General features: G+C 25.7%; 1 protein-coding gene across 1 annotated transcript; it reads right to left on the bottom strand.

Moving 5' to 3' along the window:
• Positions 1 to 488: 488 nt before the first annotated feature.
• Positions 489 to 17,581, bottom strand: LOC132925154 (uncharacterized). Its single transcript, XM_060989574.1, has 9 exons — positions 17,542 to 17,581; positions 13,534 to 14,124; positions 13,355 to 13,467; positions 11,628 to 11,738; positions 10,625 to 10,692; positions 10,206 to 10,299; positions 6,930 to 6,999; positions 1,095 to 1,182; positions 489 to 860 (listed from the first exon to the last, which is right to left on the bottom strand). The coding sequence occupies exons 1-9, from the start codon at positions 17,579 to 17,581 to the stop codon at positions 755 to 757; spliced, it is 1,281 nt and encodes a 426-aa protein (XP_060845557.1). The 3' UTR covers positions 489 to 754.
• Between the last annotated feature and the right edge of the window lie 1,249 nt (positions 17,582 to 18,830).

Below are 18,830 nucleotides of genomic sequence, written 5' to 3'. Positions count from 1 at the left end.
ATTATAAAAATATTAAAACATAATATAATACACCTATTAGATTATGAATTTAAACATTAAAAAAATATAAAATATCTATAAAAATAGAATCTATGAATAGTAGTAGTATTAAAGTAGGTATTTTGTAAAACCAATTAATACTAATATAATTGTTTAATGTGATAACTATTGGCAGAAATAGATTTATTAGTATAGCAATCCATTAACTTTAGTTAAAATAAGTATGAAAAATTAATAAAGAATAAATATAGATAACTTATTTTTCTTGGCTTGGCCAAACTAATAATTAAAAATATTTTTCAGTATAATTCTAAGAATGATAAATATAAACTTATTTTTTTTGTAATTGTCAAGACCATGTAACCCTGTCTTTTTTTTTACTTAATATACTAATATTATAGAATAGAGATTTTCAAAATAAAATAAAATTATACGAATTTCATGGTTTACTTTAAATTCTGATGAGATGATAAATAATAAAAACATAATTATTGTGCCTAGAGTATTTTACGTCTTTTATTGAGAAAATTAAATTGGAAAACTTATATTGTAGAATTAAGGGAATTGTGAAACAGACATAGCCTAATTATACATTTTATGATTTAATTAACCATACATACATTTTAAAAAGATAAGTATAAAATGTTATAGTTTTATAATTTTTTTTTTTAATATATTATTGAAAATATTATAACAGTAATATTAATATTTATTTATCATGAGATTTTTAAATTAAATAGATACTCATCAACATCTACATCTGATTACGAATAGACCAATAAGTCAATCGATGATATTCAGGCTCTGTATGTTCATAGTCATTCTCAATATCAACTTGTAGGTTCTCCTCGACCAAATAGCTGAAACAGAAGATTTTTGGGTTAAAAAGTTATTATTCACTAAAATAAGTTAAATTAATGTTTAAATTTTCTTTCCACGACAAATTTAGTCGTCGGAAATAAATTTTTTTTTAAAAGTAAAAGAAAAGCCTAACTCTAAATTTGAACATGTTTATAATATATGTGTAACATAAATATAATTATTTAAAAAAAATTATACCACATTGTAACATAAATTAAATATCAAAAACTTACTCCATTAATTTATTCATGAATGTAGTAACATGTACGCAAAATTCAGAACGATAAGGTCTCATTTGATTGTACAACCTAGGGAGGGTAGCTGAAATAGATTAACATTAATTAATAAATGATATCATTTACACAAGACATATTTTATTTATAGATTAATATTAAAGTATTTTGGATATAAAATTGACTTGAAAATGACTTCACTTTTTGAAAATAAAACTTCAAAATATTTAGATTTTGAAATTTTGAAAATCAAAAGATTAACATTTTTATAATATTAAACTAAAAATAAAATATACAAAAATGTAAGAAAGTTGATTTCAAGCAAACTTCATAAAGAATTAAAATTTTTGAACGATTTATCTGATAACTAGAATAACCGGTACAATCACCATAACTTATAATAACAATAATAGTTTATTTATTTGTAAAGAGGAAAATTTACAATAAATAATAATAACGCCCTTTAGGGCAAAGAGTACAGAATATAGAAGTAAATACAGAATAATATAAAGCAATAAATGTAAATAATAAATTGAAATATAATCGAAACAACAAATGTTCAACATATGATTACAATAAGTAGAAAATTATAACTGATTACTTAGAACATTTTTTAGCTTGCTTGGTATATCAAAAAAAATGTCAATATTTTTATTGGAGTTACCATTTATTAAAATTCTATTCATGGGAGCATAGTGACTAGTTTTGTTTTTTTGGTTGTACATACAAAGTATTGGTAGAACGGAGGGAGTGAGTTGGTACATTTAATGGAATTTTTTCTAAAAGCTCGGGGACAAATAATTATGTTATTTAACAATTTATAAAGGAAAAAAATATCATTGTTAAACCGCCTATCCACTAGGGCAAGGATTCTCAAACTTTTATAAACACTGGACCCCTTTTTATCAATAATTTTTTTCGGTACCCCTTCTTAGTTACTAAACTAAAATATATATAAAAAAATTTAAAGACTTACATACATGTTGGCCAGGTTTGTACCCCTTAAAAAATTTGGAGTACCCCCAAGGGGTACGCGTACCACAGTTTGAAAAACACTGCGCTAGGGATTGAGGATTAAATTGTTTAGCTAAAACAATTGATGGGGTATTTATTTTTCCAAGCTTGAAGCGCATCATATTAAGAAAGCGTTTCTGTATCATCTCGATTTTAGTATTATATTATATTATTATAATAATAATAAAAAAAATATTATTAAAAAAAAAATAAAATATTATTATATTATTATTATTTTATTATATTATATTATATTTATTTTAGTTTTATATTTTAGTATTTTAGTCCAGATTGATAAGGAGTCCATATAATTGAACCATATTCAACTAATGAACGAATTAATGAACAATATAAAGTTTTCAAACAATTTGGTTCATAAAATTCATTACAGTTTCGTTTTAAAAAGCCAAACATACGTGTTGCTTTATTGCACACGAGTGTAATATGTTCATTAATTGTTAAGTCACTAGATCAAATTATACCAAGATCTTTTATATGTGTTTTGATATTCAGCCTATCAGTTCAAACAAAATAATTAAAAGTTATAGGTTTTTTACGTTTAGTGAAAGTTATTTGAGAACATTTTGAAACATTAATACGTAATGAATTAATTTGACACCAATTTTCTAATTGTATTAAATCATTTTGTAGTTTATCACAATCATCAATAGAATTAATCGATAAATATAATTTTAAGTCATCTACAAATAACAGAAATTTACAATTGATGAATACGTACTGAAGATCATTAATAAATGTTGAATAAGATGGGGGATAAATGACTGCCCTGGGGTACTCCTGAGGTGACATTAACTATGTCAGATATGTAATTGTTTATTTTAACTTGTTGTTTCCTTTCTGTGAGATAAGACCTAAACCATGTTAACATTGGATAAGTTACTCCCAGCTGTGCTAATATTGATAATAATATACCGTGATTTACACTATCGAATACTTTTCTTAGATATGTGTATACAGCATCTATTTTCCCATTTCCTTGTACTGGGGTTACTAAATCGGTGTAAAAGATTAACAAGTTCGTTATTGTTGATTTAGCTTTACAAAAACCATGTTGCATATTAGACAAAACAACATTTAGTAAAGATGTAATTTTGGGTTCAAGCAGTTTCTCGAATAGTTTAGATAACACGTTTAGTCTAGAGATTGGTCGATAATATTGAATATCATATCTGTTTCCCAATTTAAAAACTGGATAGGTGTAGTTTATTTTCCAACTGGACTGGAAATTACCAGTAGACAAAGATAAAGAAAAAAGAAAATGAATTGGCCTGGTAAGAGCGTATTTACAGTTTAAGAAAAAAATAGATGGAATTAAATCTGGACCACTTTTTATGTTAGGTTTCAGGAAAGAAAGTTCATCAAAAACTTCAGATATAGATATATCACAGGAAGATAGATCAACTGAATCACTAGAAACAAGTGGCATATTTTGTGTTAATAAATTTATTGAGATTGAGGACGAGTAAGCAGATGCAAATGAGGATTTAAAATTATTAACAATAATTTTCCTGTTCTCAGAGTATTGACCATTTAAATGCATGTTATTTGATAAAGAGTTAGAACGTTTTTTATTCTGAATAAATTTTCAAAAATGTCTAGGATTGTTTGTAAAATTAGACTGTATCCTACTTGAATAATTTTTATAGCATTGTTTAGACAATACTTTACAATTATATCTTAACGTAGAAAATGTCTCATAATAAGAATAATTATCAGTTAATTTAAATAATTTATGGAAATATTCAAATACGTTTAAAATATTATACAAACGATACACACTTATACGAACAAAGATTGATTTCGGACTAAATACGATTTTCATTTTGTCATTTGAAATTATCCGATTATCGTAGTTAATGCAAGTCATATGACAGATAATACAATAACACGATCTATATTATTTTTATTATATCATATAAAGATATAACTTGCCATAGGTATCGATCGAACAATTCGTTTATCGTTATTCGTTTATCACTATATGTATAGCCATCTGACAGGTACATAGTACATATAGTTACTAGCCAATAGGTACATAGGTAATGATAATTATACGGGCCGCAACTCACCTATACCAAAAATATTGTCGGGCCGGAATTCACCGGTCTCCAACACCGGAAACGACACGCCAGGCCGCAACTCACCCACAGCCATATTATGTTAGTGTGGGTATCTGTGTTAGATAATAACCATTCTATCGTATTGGTATGTTCTATATATGAGCTTATATTACTAATTGGTGGGATATAATACACTCCAAATATACATTTCAATTTGGCATTTAAGGTCACAAGTACATAGATCTGTTCAATGCTATTATCTTGAATATTAATAATTTTTGAAGATAATAAATAAAAACTTTTATGTACACTCACCGCCACACCTCTCGTACATATGCTAGTCATTATGCTCCTATCAGTTCTATAAATATTATAATTATCAAAACCTAATTCCTTATTAGATATATCATCACCAAGCCAGGTTTCAGTTAAAATAAAATATTTTACTTTAATTAAAGGGATATTACAATTTAAATCACACAGCTTAGTACGCAAGCCACGAACATTTTGATAATAGCCTGAAAAAGTAAATTTCTTAGGAAAATAGGATACATTCGTATTACAATTTTTACAAAATGTATTATAAGTTTGTTTAAGTATTTTAGGATCTTCATTGACAATGAGCGGGCGTGAGTTCAGTTTTTTGGAAATAATTTCGGTTGACTCTAGAATATCCAATACGCAGATTCGTTTCTCCCTGACTTTTTTTTCTCTATTAGCTCTTTCAGAATTTTTTTGTATTTTTGTTGTTGTAATTTCGTTTTTTTAATGTCGATGTTAATATATTTCAGTGTGTCCTAATTGCGAAATTTAGATTTAGCTTTTAAAATTTGATTAACACAATTTACATCAGGGACTCTTACTTTTAGTGGACGAGGTTTGGTTCGATTACTGCCGAGCCGTATTGTATTTAAAGCTTTTATTGGTAGATTTAATGCAGAAAAAATCGAATTAGCTAGATTTACATCATTGGGAATATTACCAGAGGCGAGTTCATTAAAAACATTAAAAATAGTGACATTACACTTACGACGATCTCTATCAAGAATTTCGTTTAAGAAATCAGATTCGTAATTCAAAAGTTTTTTTGAGAACTGAGACTTTTTCTTTAAGATTATTGTTTTCCAAAATTACATTGTTCAAAGATTGTAAAGTCTCATTTAATTTTTTTGAAATATTAGATTCGTGCATAGAAATCTTTTTTTCTAACGATTTAACTAACTTTATTAATTCATCTAGTTTTCCATTATCAGGTTTATTCGACGCAGGCGAAGTTTTCGTCATATTTAGACAGTTCACACACTTCCACCCTTAAGAATTAATTGAGAAGTCGACACAGTTATAATAAAAAACTCGATTACAAATATTACACACAGTAGAAGGTTCAATACGCTTGATAGTTAATGTGTACAACGCACAAATATTACATTACAATAAGCACAACCGACTCGTACGACGGCTAGTACTCTACTATTTCTACATTTATAAAACAGGAAAACGTAGTGGAGATAAAATCTCAATAAAATTGTAGACTGATGTGCCAATTAATAAAATTATAATATTTGCAACAAAAATAAAAGTGTTTCACGAGTTTTTAAATTTTATAATACTCTATCCCATTCATGAACTAATAAAGGCAATAATAAGATGTAATTGAAAAATCATGTGTTAATTGTGTTCCATATTAACTTTAAATAATTGTATGTTATAACTTATTGCTTATAAATTATTATATATTTTATTAACTAAACCTGTTTTCAGCTTTATAATATTGTAATTTATAACTGTTAAATTTACATACACCTCAAATTGATTTTTAATTACCCACATAGTTTAATAATGATATAATAAAATATTATATAAATACAATATTATTAGGTATTCATGACTAAAGACTGGATTTGTATTCTCTTAAAATACCTAAAATATGATGGTATAATATTCTCTAAAAACCTTCAAATATTCTCATTATTATTTCTTGGAAATTTAAAAAATATGCAGTAACATAAATATATACTTTAATATACATTTTTTATAATTTATTTTTTTTACAATAATTCTTAAGTAATTAATGAAATATACTTGATATATAAGTGTTATAATGGAACAATATTGCACTCAAGTAAGAGAAGAATATAATATAAATGTAACAATCACTGTCCAATGTTAAAACAATGTCGTTTTTGTTAAATAATTCTAACCATTGTATTAATAGGTTTTAAATAAACTCGAAAATCATGCTATATGTAGTTGCAAAAGTGCAAAACAAAATATTTGAGCATTTGAATAATTGATAAACAAATATGTTGATTTTATCAGTATGAAAACAACGACTAGCATTGCTAGTCATGAATGACATGGCAACTTATGATAGACACTATTATACACTGTATGCTGTGTGATTTTGTTTTATCAAAATGATACAAAAAAAAATTTTTAATGCTCAAAATATATTTTTCCAAATACCAATATATTAAAACAAATATTTTAAATATTTTTTATCACAATTTGCAAAATATTTCAAAATATGCTAAATAAGCTTATCATAATACTCTTTTAATTATTCCTAACCTATAAAAATTCTGAAATATGCAATAATATTTTTTCTACAAACTCAGAATTGAACTAATCATTCACATTTTGTACTCAAATAAGACTACATAAACTCAGTAAAAATATGTAAAAACATATATATCCAATACTTAATCACAACAACGTAAGTTGTTAAAAAAGAACTTACCAATAAACCTTAAAAGATGAGCTAAACCATATAATTCAGACACTTCACGATTGGGATACTTTTTAATTATCTGTAAACAAAATTAAAATGAATTAAATACCACCAATAGTAGAATAATTTTAGTAGAATATTTTTTGTACATACAATATTAACAATAAATGTATACAACTATACAAGCGATTATAAAAATTACAATTTATTCTAAGATTTGTAGAATCATTATTACAGGGATTTAATCCTGGCAGAATTTTCTACCAAACTAGATTCAAAATAAAAAAAATCTTATATCAACTGTACTAACTACAATAATTGTATACAACTTTTTGAAAACACATTTGAATTTATTGTCTTAAAATATTAATTTGAACACTAAATTTCCTTTTTGAAATTAAACATTAAAATCCTTTTTAACTTTTTAATTTTTTTTATATTATACTTAAAAAATTAATATAAAAATGTAAGTTAATTTGAAGTAAATTTCATAAATATTTTAAATATGTCTAAAAAATATTGTTAAATAACTAGATCAAATAATATTCTTGTCAATATATTAATATTTTTAGAATAATAAAAAAAAAACAATTAATAATAGTATTTCTCAGTATTAAACTATTCTAACTACACTATAGTCTCACATACTACAATCCATGCAAATAATATAGAATAAAACAATATAATAATAATACATTTATAATCAATATAATATACATATTTTTTATGCTAGAAACACATTTTTACGACCCATTTAAACAAATTCGCGGACGATATCACTCTCTTAAGAGATGATATTGAGATGATAAAAAGTCTGGCAAATAAACTTATAAAGGCCGCGGAGAAAGTAGGATTAACACGAGCGGATCACTGCAGCTAATTCCACGCTCCGCACGCGCATGCGCGCACTGATTACTATCAACATCATATTATTAATACAAGTGATAAGCACTTGTCCAAAAACGGATAAGAGAGGATATGTTGTAACATATTTATTCTTTTAATTAATATCATTAAGCACTTATTTACACAGAATTCTGTGCTATTTATAAAAAAAAAAATAATCAATCGTCAATGGTTAATATAATCACACTAAATACTAATAAGTCAGTTATTAATAACGAATAACTCACAGTCACAAATGTTTACAGGACACAATACAAATAATACATATAATAAATCTGTTACTCGTTATAGTGATTTTGAAGAGGCATCATAATAAACATGATCAAAGTCGGTATGTATAACCTCGTTTGATTGCCCTTCATTATTCATTGTACTTATAATTGATACTTTTTGAATTTCAGTTGGTTTTGATAGCCTGCTATTTGGCGTTTGTATTTTTTTTTGTAGAGTGGAAACGTTGTTGATCAATATTATTATGGCTAGGTAAGTTAGATAAATTTGAAAAAAGAGGTTCAGAAGAACTTGTGGAATCAATCTGGCCTAAACCAAACGGACACTACTTCTATTGTCTACACCGTGATTATTAGTCAAAGTAACAGAAATTACGGACTAGAACAACATATTGAGTTAGAAGGACACATATTTAGGAAAGTATCACAATTTAAATATCTAGGATCGAGTATTACTCAAGATAATGAACTTAAGACAGAGGTGTCGTCAAGAATACAATTAACTAACAAGGGATACTATGGATTAGATAGAGTAATAATCTATTAATCAAAGAATAAAATCGAGAACCCTCTCTAAAAATCTAAAAATAAGAATGTATATGACATTATTACGACCTATTGTCCTGTACGGTTCTGAGACGTGGGCATTGAGGAAAGCCGAAGAACAGAGACTAGGAGTATTTGAGAGAAAAGTTTTAAGAAAATATATGGACCGGTTTTTGACAGTGAAACAAATGAATGGAGAAAATTACATAATTATGAACACAAAATGCAGTTTCAGAGACCTAATATAGTTAAGGAGATCACATAAAGAAGACTCATGTGGGCGGGCCATGCCTGGCATAAGCACGGATATCTAGTTAGGCAGGTAATAGAGGAAGAGCTTATAGGTAAAAGACCTTTAGGAAGACCCAGATTAAGGTGGGAAGACTATGTAAAAAGGACTTAAAAACATTAGAACCAGGAGTCAGGTGGAGGAAAGCTGCAGAGGACAGAGACAGATGGCAAGATTTGTATTTAGCGGTATGGTCTTAAAGGCCGAAATCAAGAAAGAAGAAGAAAAAAAAGAAGATTTATCCGTAAAAATTAACTTATAATCAAATTGTAGATCCCAACCTATTTTAGGTATTGTCGATTCACAAAATTAACAATGCCTTTTTTCATCACCTTCATAAAAAATATTGAACAAATTTATTTCTATAGTTTTATTTTATATTTTGTAACAATGAATTAACTATTTGCTTACTCCAGCATCCAAGCACCAGTAACAAACAAATAGTTAAAAAAAAAAATTAAGAAAAATTTTAATGGTATAGTCGACATTTGTTATGCTGTTTGATCAACCCATCTATTTTGCTCATGGACATTACATAAAAGTAAAAATAAGTTTTCAGTAAAATTAAAAATTAATGAAATAACTCAATACTACGCTGTTAATTATAATAACCTAATGTTTTAAGTAATTTGGTCAATTTTAATACTTTTATAACTATTTTGAAAAATATGATAAAAAAGGCTATCTAGAAAATTAAAAAAACTTTGTTAAATTTTTTTTGATATTCTCGAATTTTAAATTTGAAACTTACGCCATTTAACTATAAATTTTTTAAAAATTTCTGTAAAAAACTACATTTAATAAATATATTGATTTTCCATGGAAATATTAAGACTAAAATAAATTTTCTAGAACATACACGAGTAAAATTAACTAAAATTAAAAAAATCTTTAAATTAGTACTCAACACACTAATCTATACCTGGTAGAAGTTGAAAATATGGTAGCGCTCCTCCTTTCAACTTAAACAGTAAACATAGCAAATGTGAACAATTTAATAGCCAATTAAATACTGAATCATGATTTTTTTCTCAGGTTTATTTTTGATTCTAGCTATAAAACTATGATTAAATTTTATATAATATAAGGAATATACTATCTTTGACCTAAACAACTTATTATTTTTATCAAAACATGAATTTTCAATTTATTTAAATAACTAATTGAATTAATTAATATTCTTTGATTCACTGATTATAAACAACAACAAAATAAACAATACATTTTTAAATGTACCGATTTAAATGGGTACCGATTAAAAAATATTATAATAAAAAATCGATCAAGGTTAGTGTAGTATAAAAATATAATTACTTGATTATACTGTCGTTTTTCAATGAAGTATAAACACCATGCAGATAAAGCATAGTTAAAAGCAGTAAATATGAGATTCATAACTTCTTGACGCCTAAAAAAAAAAATTAAGTATTATAAAAATAAAAAAATAATAAGCATTACAAGTAACATTTTTTTAATTCAAAGTAGTTACCTACTCAATTTTAAATAAAGCAATAACCATATTAAGCATTGATTAGTGATCAATTTTATTAATATAGGTACAATACAAAATATTAAAAATACTGCATTATAATAGAAATACTGTACCTGCTTACTTATAAGTTAATTTTTGTTTTTAATTTAACTATTGTCTCACAGTTATGTCAAAAAGGTGTAAAATAAACATATAAACATAAGAAAATTTTAGGCACAAAATAACAGTACTATTTACTTACACATTTTCCTTTCTTTGGAAATCACTTAAAATTTGATGGACAGTAAGAGAAGCTGGTAATTTTAAAAGCTGAAATCACAATTTAAAAAATGTAAATTTATACATATGGCAGATTATATTATTATGTATTATAATTAGCCTCATTGGTATATTATATTATTATCAGTCTTATTATCATATTTTTACTATTTTCAAGTTATTGTGGTCACAATGCCATACAGTCCTAGTAGTCCAGTAAACCGTGATGTATGCTGAGTAGTTTGGTTGTGCTTATAGTAAAATAGTAATTTCATATTATTTGATCTGTTTTTGTTAATGCTCATTAATCACCCACAGTCAGTACAAAATTATATATAATATTGTATTAATTTTTACATATATATATAAAGAGTGATTCTTTTATCATGAACCACTCATTATTTCAAAAAGTATTCATGTTTTTGAAAACATTTTTTTACATAGCTTCAAGTTGTTAAAAAAACAACGTTTTTAATTCCAAAGCAGAATAATTTTCTGAGTATTTTGATACATAAAAATCGAATTTAGGGCAAATAGCTTATGAGTTATAAATATTTAAAGTTTAGATGAGCGGAGTGGAGTGATACGGGGTTAAACCGCAAAATGTTTGTCCACTACTCCGCTTGCCTAAACTTTAAATACATATAACAACTAAACTACTCGCCCTAAATTCGATTTTTATGTATAAAAATACTCAGAAAATTATTGTTTTAAAACATGAAATTAAAACTATATATTGTCATTTAAAACAGTAAAAAACTTATAAATAAAAAATATTATATATTATAATATTATATAATAATATATTTTAAATATTTAAAATATAATTTTTTAATAAAAATGTTGTTTTTTTAACATTTTGAAACTATGTAAAAAAATATTTTCAAAACCATAAATACTTTTTAAAATAATGAGTGGTTCATGATAAAAGAATCACCCTGTATGTATATATATATATAAGAACATTTGTAATATTAAATACTCACAAAAAATGTAGTTTTCATTAAGCGTTCATCCAATAAACGAGATTCTTTCATAATCATTGGAGTTTTTATACCAATAAATTTCAATGGAGTACCACCAACTTTTTCACGATGCTGAAATTATTTACATTTAAAAATTTTTACAACTAACAAATGTTTCTTAGAAAATTTGAAAGTTTAATTTCATATATAAATTAAAAAATGTTAACAACAAAATAAACAATAGAATTGTGATACATTAACTTGGCAGCCCATTCAAACAATCTTTTCTTTTTATTTTGTATGATATAATGTTTCTTAAGGCACAATAATAGTTATTCATATGTTTCATATAGGCATACAGCAGTACACAATCATTCTTTTTATTTGATGGACTGTACATCATATTTTTTAAAATAAAATTATGATATAAAATTTACTTTATGTTTTGATTCGTTATTCCAATTCAAATTCAGTGGGGCAAATTAAAGTTTTTAAAGCAACTAATTTATAAAGGGGAAATGGTAGGCAATTTATCAATTATAATTAGGAGTGTGAATAAACATAAATCATCAAATAAAATTATTACATTTCCTACTGGTAGTAAATTACAATACTAATTTTGGAGGTGTTTTGAGAAAAAGGACAAAAAATAAATATTTATTCAATTTTAAATAGCAATTAAAAAATAAATATTTGAGGGGTTTGAACGCTCATATTTTATACAACACAATGCAATCAAGTTCTAATGTATAAAATATAACAGGTAGATGTGGAAATCATATTCAACAATTTATTTAAATTTATTCATACTTATACAATTTAAATTGGACATTTAAAAAAGTCTTATGGTTATACAAATGTTGAATGTATAAAAGTATTCTCGGGAGTGTAAAAAATCGTTGATTATCTTTTATTACCAATAATGACAAGTAAGGATTATTGATATTTACCAATGATTAAAATCGTTCTTCAAAAAACCAGATATGTCTTACAATATAATTTTTTTTAATAATCTTATGTCACTATGTATGTTTAAGTATGATTTTATTTTTTACGAAGTCAATTTAAAATATCCATGATAATGTAACAAAAATAGGAGATAAAATATCAGAATATGGTAAGAAGTCTGAGAGTGAGAGATATTGATTTGGAAAATTAAAATACATAAAAAAAAGTATTTTATTAATTAAATTATTATTAAAAAAAAAAAAAAAAGCAAGATGAACTCATTAAAAAAAAACACTATTAATCTATTTTATAATACATTTTTATGTAGTTTATATAAAAAATAATGGGGTTCCAACCTAACAAATTAAAATATTTTGTTTGGTCTAACTAATTATAACTGCCCTACTTCTGAAAGTGCTCTAAAAAAATATTTATTTTATTGAAGAAAAAACGAAGTATGATAATATATTTCTGAAATCCAAGGATCTACCATTATTTTTAAGGGACATAGAACAGTCTGGAATCTAACCAATATACGATACATAACACTATATCTGGAGTGTTGCATGGTTGTTATTTTACTGTTGTAGTCTTTTATACAAATTAATGCCGCTATTAAGTATTCTATATACAATAATAGTGTGATGATCATGTGGCCTTAATTAAATATATGTTTAGTAAATATAACACAGTAATTTAGAAATTTCATCAAGTAATAAACATGTTTCCGTTATTGCCAAGTTATTAGAAAATTACTTAATCAATTTTAATAAAAAAATAAAATATTATATTTAACTCACGCCACAAGAATAATATATTTTAGTACTATTTATCTTTCTATGAAAATTTTTCTTTTTGATACTAGCTTTAGCAATTTTTGCTGCTGCTTCAATAGCTGCAGCCCTTTTTTTATCTAAAAAAATAAAATTTGTATTAACTTAACATAAAACTTAATCTAAATAGATTTTAAATTATTTACTACGAGGTTTGGGCTTGATAGGCATAGCTAAATTATTGCATGCTTGTCTATAACAGACTGTGTTTTTAAGAGTGTGTACATAATTTTGATTATGTGTAGGTTGTACATGAGTATTTTCACGTGCTTGACCATTTACTTGTTCATTTGTATGATTATGAGCATGTTCACGAATGTAGGCAGGATTGTGTCTAATTACTCGTGCGACACTTGGTAACGAAAAATGTATATCGTTGACAATCAAAGCTTCTCCTTCAAGATTTTCTTCATCATAATCACTGTCCTCATCACTGGCCTCATTGTTAACAGTATTGACATTATTGGATGATTCTTCACTTTTTTCATTTTGATCAGCGCAATATAATTCTGCATGTACACGCTGTCTACCATATATTATGTCATCATAATATTCATCAACACTTAATTCGCCAATAGTTACAGTGGATTCATCATCAGATATTTCCATATTTTTATCTGTGTTCTTTGTTTGTTCAATAATGTGTGACATCTCATTAAAAACATTTAATTCTAAATTGTCTTTATTAGTTGATCTATTCGCACATATTATATTACTTTTAGACTGCGAAATTTTATCTAAACAAAGAAATAGATAACCAATTAAGTATCTTAAACTATAATAATAATGTACAATAATATATAATATGTAATAAATACACAACAATGTAATAGTAATGTGCTCATACATTTAGCAGCCCAAATATATGTGTAAGTATAACAGAAATCTATAAATTACACTAATAAATAAAAAATATATGACCACCCAAAAATGTATTTCAATTTAATATGCTAAGTCTATCATAAATAGAACTTTGCAAATCCGAACTATGTATACCTACTCAAAATGTTAAGCATTTATGGCAATTGACTAAAGAACAAAATAAATAACGATTGAGAATATACTACATTCTTACATTAAAGTATGTATAATTCCACAAATATTATTTATGAACATCTGAGGTTTAAATTTTGATGAATTAGTATATTTACGCATAAAATAAAGATTTCTCATCCAACAATTTTCTTATTTTATTGTAATTCAAAAACGAATAACCATATATACTACAAACTATCACAAAATGTTTATATTATCATATTTTACAGTCTTTTTAAACAATTTATAAACATTTGACATTTTTTTTTAATTTATCTTTATAAATATTGATTTAGGACAGAAAGTTTGAAAATGTAATACAAGGTTCCTCATAAATAGTTTATACTGTAACCAAAAAAACTAAAAAAATAAATAAACTTGAATTTTTTTAGAAATTCTGTTCAAATTTAGATGGAATTTGATATTTAAATGAAGAATTATACAATTATGATTGTTTTTGCAATTAAAAAATATATTTTGTAAGAATTTGAAACTCCTACATATATTATTGTATCATATATACGTAATATTATAAGACATTTTCAAAATATTTAGATTAATTGTATGCTATTGCCTATATATAGTTTTAATTAATTGTGACTATAAATAGAAAAATAAATTACAATAATAATTAATAACAAGAGAAACATATATTTTATATGATAATAAGCTAACCTTCTGGGCTTAGAATAATTTTTCGTATGAAATGACTAATTTTCATAGAATTTTACAGGTAATTTAACACATCCATTATACCCCTATTCAGCCTACTCAATGACAAGGTACACTCCTGGTTAGGTTCCTACTGTAGAGCAGAGAGGTGGTACCCTACTTGTTTACATTTTAAATAACAAGCATTTAAAAATGTTAACAAAATTTAAATAAAAAAATAGTAGGCAACTGAATACCGTTCTGCTATACATTAGGTAATAGGTATTTTATAAATTAGACATTAGTATATATTAGTTCAGTTATCACGACTACCTATACGATTTTCCGGTTAACTTAATTCTGTTATTCCACACTATTAAATACGAAAGACTCTCTGACCGTATCAGTGGCATAACTATGGGATGGCAAGGCACGGCAATGGCGCGGGACTCTCCACCCTTGTAAATACAATTTGTATTATAAAAAACGGCTTGCAAGTGCGTATTACTCTGCTGTACAGTGTATAGTAAAGATAGGGAGTATTAGGTCACTATAATGGATGTGTTAAATTTGAATGCAATGACAGGTATCATTATATATGAAAAACAATTCTGAACGGAGATGATTTGTCAGTCTAGGATAATTAGTAGGATATATTATATTATTACCTATATTTAAATTATAATATATCGTTATTTTACGTGATATCGTAAAAAATTTAATTTCCTACGCTCACAAAAAGTTTTCTATATTGACGCTGGAGTTCTTATTTATAGTTATTTGAAGGAAAACTTATGGAAAACCTTGAATTGGCTTAAAAAGCCTAATGTATAAATCACAAAATTTTTATGACTTTTCAACTTCAAAATTCCTTGTCAATTTTTGCGATTTTGACATACTTCGTAAACATTTGAACTTTAAAAGCGTATAAACAAAAATTGTGACAAACGATTTTTTATTTTTTTTTTTTATTACGATAAGTATAACTTATAATAAACCTTGTGTAAAATTTTAAAGATTTTTGGAAAACTAAATTTTTTTATCAGCTTTTCAAGAAAAAAAATTTAGAAAAATCAAAAATTTCAATTGTCTGCAAATAACTTAAAAAAGTTAAAATATTTTGAAAATTTAATCGTAAATATATAACGCTAATATAAACATTTGGTGAACATTTCAAGTATTTTCAATGATTCGTTTTTGATTTACAACAAAATAAAAAAATCGATTTTTGTCAAAAACTGATCATGCGTAAAATTCCTATTTTTCTGTTACTTTTTTAAGGTTTTTCCTGACGCTATTGAAAACTACTGGACATTTTTTATTTTTATCACCCCAAAATACCAACTAGATTCATTTTCCTTTTCAAAAAGGGGCTGAAGTCAAAAATCAAAGCATTATTTTTACTCCAATAAAACGTGATGACAGACACAAAAATAAAAAAAACATACATCATTATAAAATCATTACATTCCTCACTCTGTTCAGAATCTAAAATGATATACAAACATTTGAATTTTATTTTAAAATTCACGAGGCAGGTACTGTTAGAAAAAAGTGCAAAACATACCTATCATATTATTAGAAAACAGACAAATGGACACTAAAGAACTGACAAAAACATTTCCTGAGAATAAAGCTAGAAAAAAAAACTTTGAATAGCTACTTTATAGTTTTGTACATATAACATAAATAAACTCCATTTATAATAAATAATGACTGTTGTTTTTTTTTAATCTTGGTAATATATAGAGGCCAACACTTGATATACTGCCCCGTGGACGTTAGTTACGGCACTGGACTCTGTCTATTATAGTAAAAATCAGTAGCAAACTATGTTGATATAACGGTGGGATATGCTGGGACTTTCCTAGTGTCATTTCTACTTTATGGCTGTGCAGAAAAATATTGTGAAGAAAATTTGTATTGAAGAAATTATTAAAAATAAAGTGATTTATTAGAAAAAAACTATGAACACTTCTTTAAAATGTAATATAATATTACATTGTTATTAAATGCAAAATATGAGTTACAGTAATCCTCGTTGATATTGAATTGAGTCCATACTACTTTTATGTGTTTGAACTGAGTCCAGCTTATTATCTTAATACCTTTGAATTAAGTCCGTATAGATAAAATGTCATAAAACTACCTACACAGTAAAATTCACTCAAAATTAAATGCTTTTTTCATTCGGGACAGGACATCCAAATATTTATTAAATATTATTCTTGTGGACACTCTTCTAGGAATACGGTCTGATACATATACAAAATTAAAAAGCAAAGTAAAAATATCATGTAAAGAAACATTAGAAAAAGAAAAAATTTTACGGGAGCAGACAAACAAATATATAAATAAGCAAATTTGGAGATTTGACTTTTTAAAATCTGTATCATTTAAATTTTTACCAGTCACTATATTTAATTATTAAGAGGACGCCATACCCACATATGTTGTCTCTGTCTTACTAACGTACATCATAACACATTTTCGTTCAGAAGAATACATTTTGTGATGTTAGCTTTAATATTAGAGTAAATTTACCTATCATCAAATGTAAAGATAAGACTATTATCTAAACAATGACATATGCTTTTATTGATATTATAATTTTAAAGTGAGTTATAGCTGTGTAAAATTTTACAACTCTAAAATGTTCATAACTCACTTTAAAATGATAATATCAAAAAAAGCATATGTCATTGTCTAGATAATATTCTTACCTTTAAATTTGATAATAGGTAAATTTACTCTAATATTAAAGCTAACATCACAAAATGTGTTATGATGTACGTTAGTAAGACAGAGACAACACATGCGGGTATGGCGTCCTCTTAACATTATTATATCACACATAATTATTATTATTATTAAAAATAATGTAAGCAATCAATATATATCAATAATAGGCTGAAGGGACTCAACTCGAACAACCTAACAATATTGGTCGGACTCAACTCCGATAACCCAAAAGTATTTGCGGACTCAATTCAATGTCAGCCGTAATCCTTTATTTACACAAACTCGACGGTACTGTAAAACGGCCTGTATGGCTGTATGTATTAAAATAAAAGTTGGTTATCAGAGGAAGTTGAATAGGCACACTATCAAATAGTAATGCATATTATTACATATTTAAAATTATAAACAAACTTTTATTATACACGATATAAAATAAATAAATATATTCCTACGTAGAGGTTATTTTACATTATTAATATTTTAAATAGGGTAGGTATATTCATTTTTTATAAATTAAAACACTCATCAAGGAACGGATGATTTAAAAATTTGGTGATAGACTTCTAGGTAAACACAACTTGATAATTTTCTAATAAGTAGGTACCTACTATCATTGTTTAGCTGTAATAATTAAGGATAAAATGATAGGTAATAATAAAATGAAATGTAGAAATTGTCATTGCACATAAAGTGTACATATATTACAAGGTAAAAATCAAATACTTACCTATATATATATTATATATGTAATAAAACGATAATAGAAAATATAATTGTATGTAAATGTAAATGCTTCAGTGCAATAGTGAGAGGAAAATCATATATGAATAAAATGACTGTCTTCTGTCCATGTTAGCCAACAAAACAGTTCTAAAAATTTGTTCGAATATTGTGTTAAGAGGACGTAAACCCACATGTGTTGTCTCCATCTTACACACACGAGACGTGACAAATTTTCGTTTACCAGTTTCAATATTGTGCTGTTAGTTTGGATATTAGAGTGAACTGACCTATT

This window comes from Rhopalosiphum padi, chromosome 3 (genome assembly GCF_020882245.1).
Source record: "Rhopalosiphum padi isolate XX-2018 chromosome 3, ASM2088224v1, whole genome shotgun sequence".
Taxonomy (NCBI): Eukaryota; Metazoa; Arthropoda; class Insecta; order Hemiptera; family Aphididae; genus Rhopalosiphum; species Rhopalosiphum padi.
This window is presented reverse-complemented; position numbering and strand designations above follow the sequence as displayed.

Bases quoted from the DNA above. Each gene is read 5' to 3' on its own strand.
- LOC132925154 (XM_060989574.1), bottom strand. From the start codon at position 17,581: ATGTATTCTTCTGAACGAAAATGTGTTATGATGTACGTTA. The intron at 13,468-13,533 runs GTAAATAATTTA...TTATTTTTTTAG, and splicing joins TATCAAGCCCAAACCTCGTA to ATAAAAAAAGGGCTGCAGCT. The intron at 1,183-6,929 runs GTAAGTTCTTTT...AATCTATTTCAG, and splicing joins TCATCTTTTAAGGTTTATTG to CTACCCTCCCTAGGTTGTAC.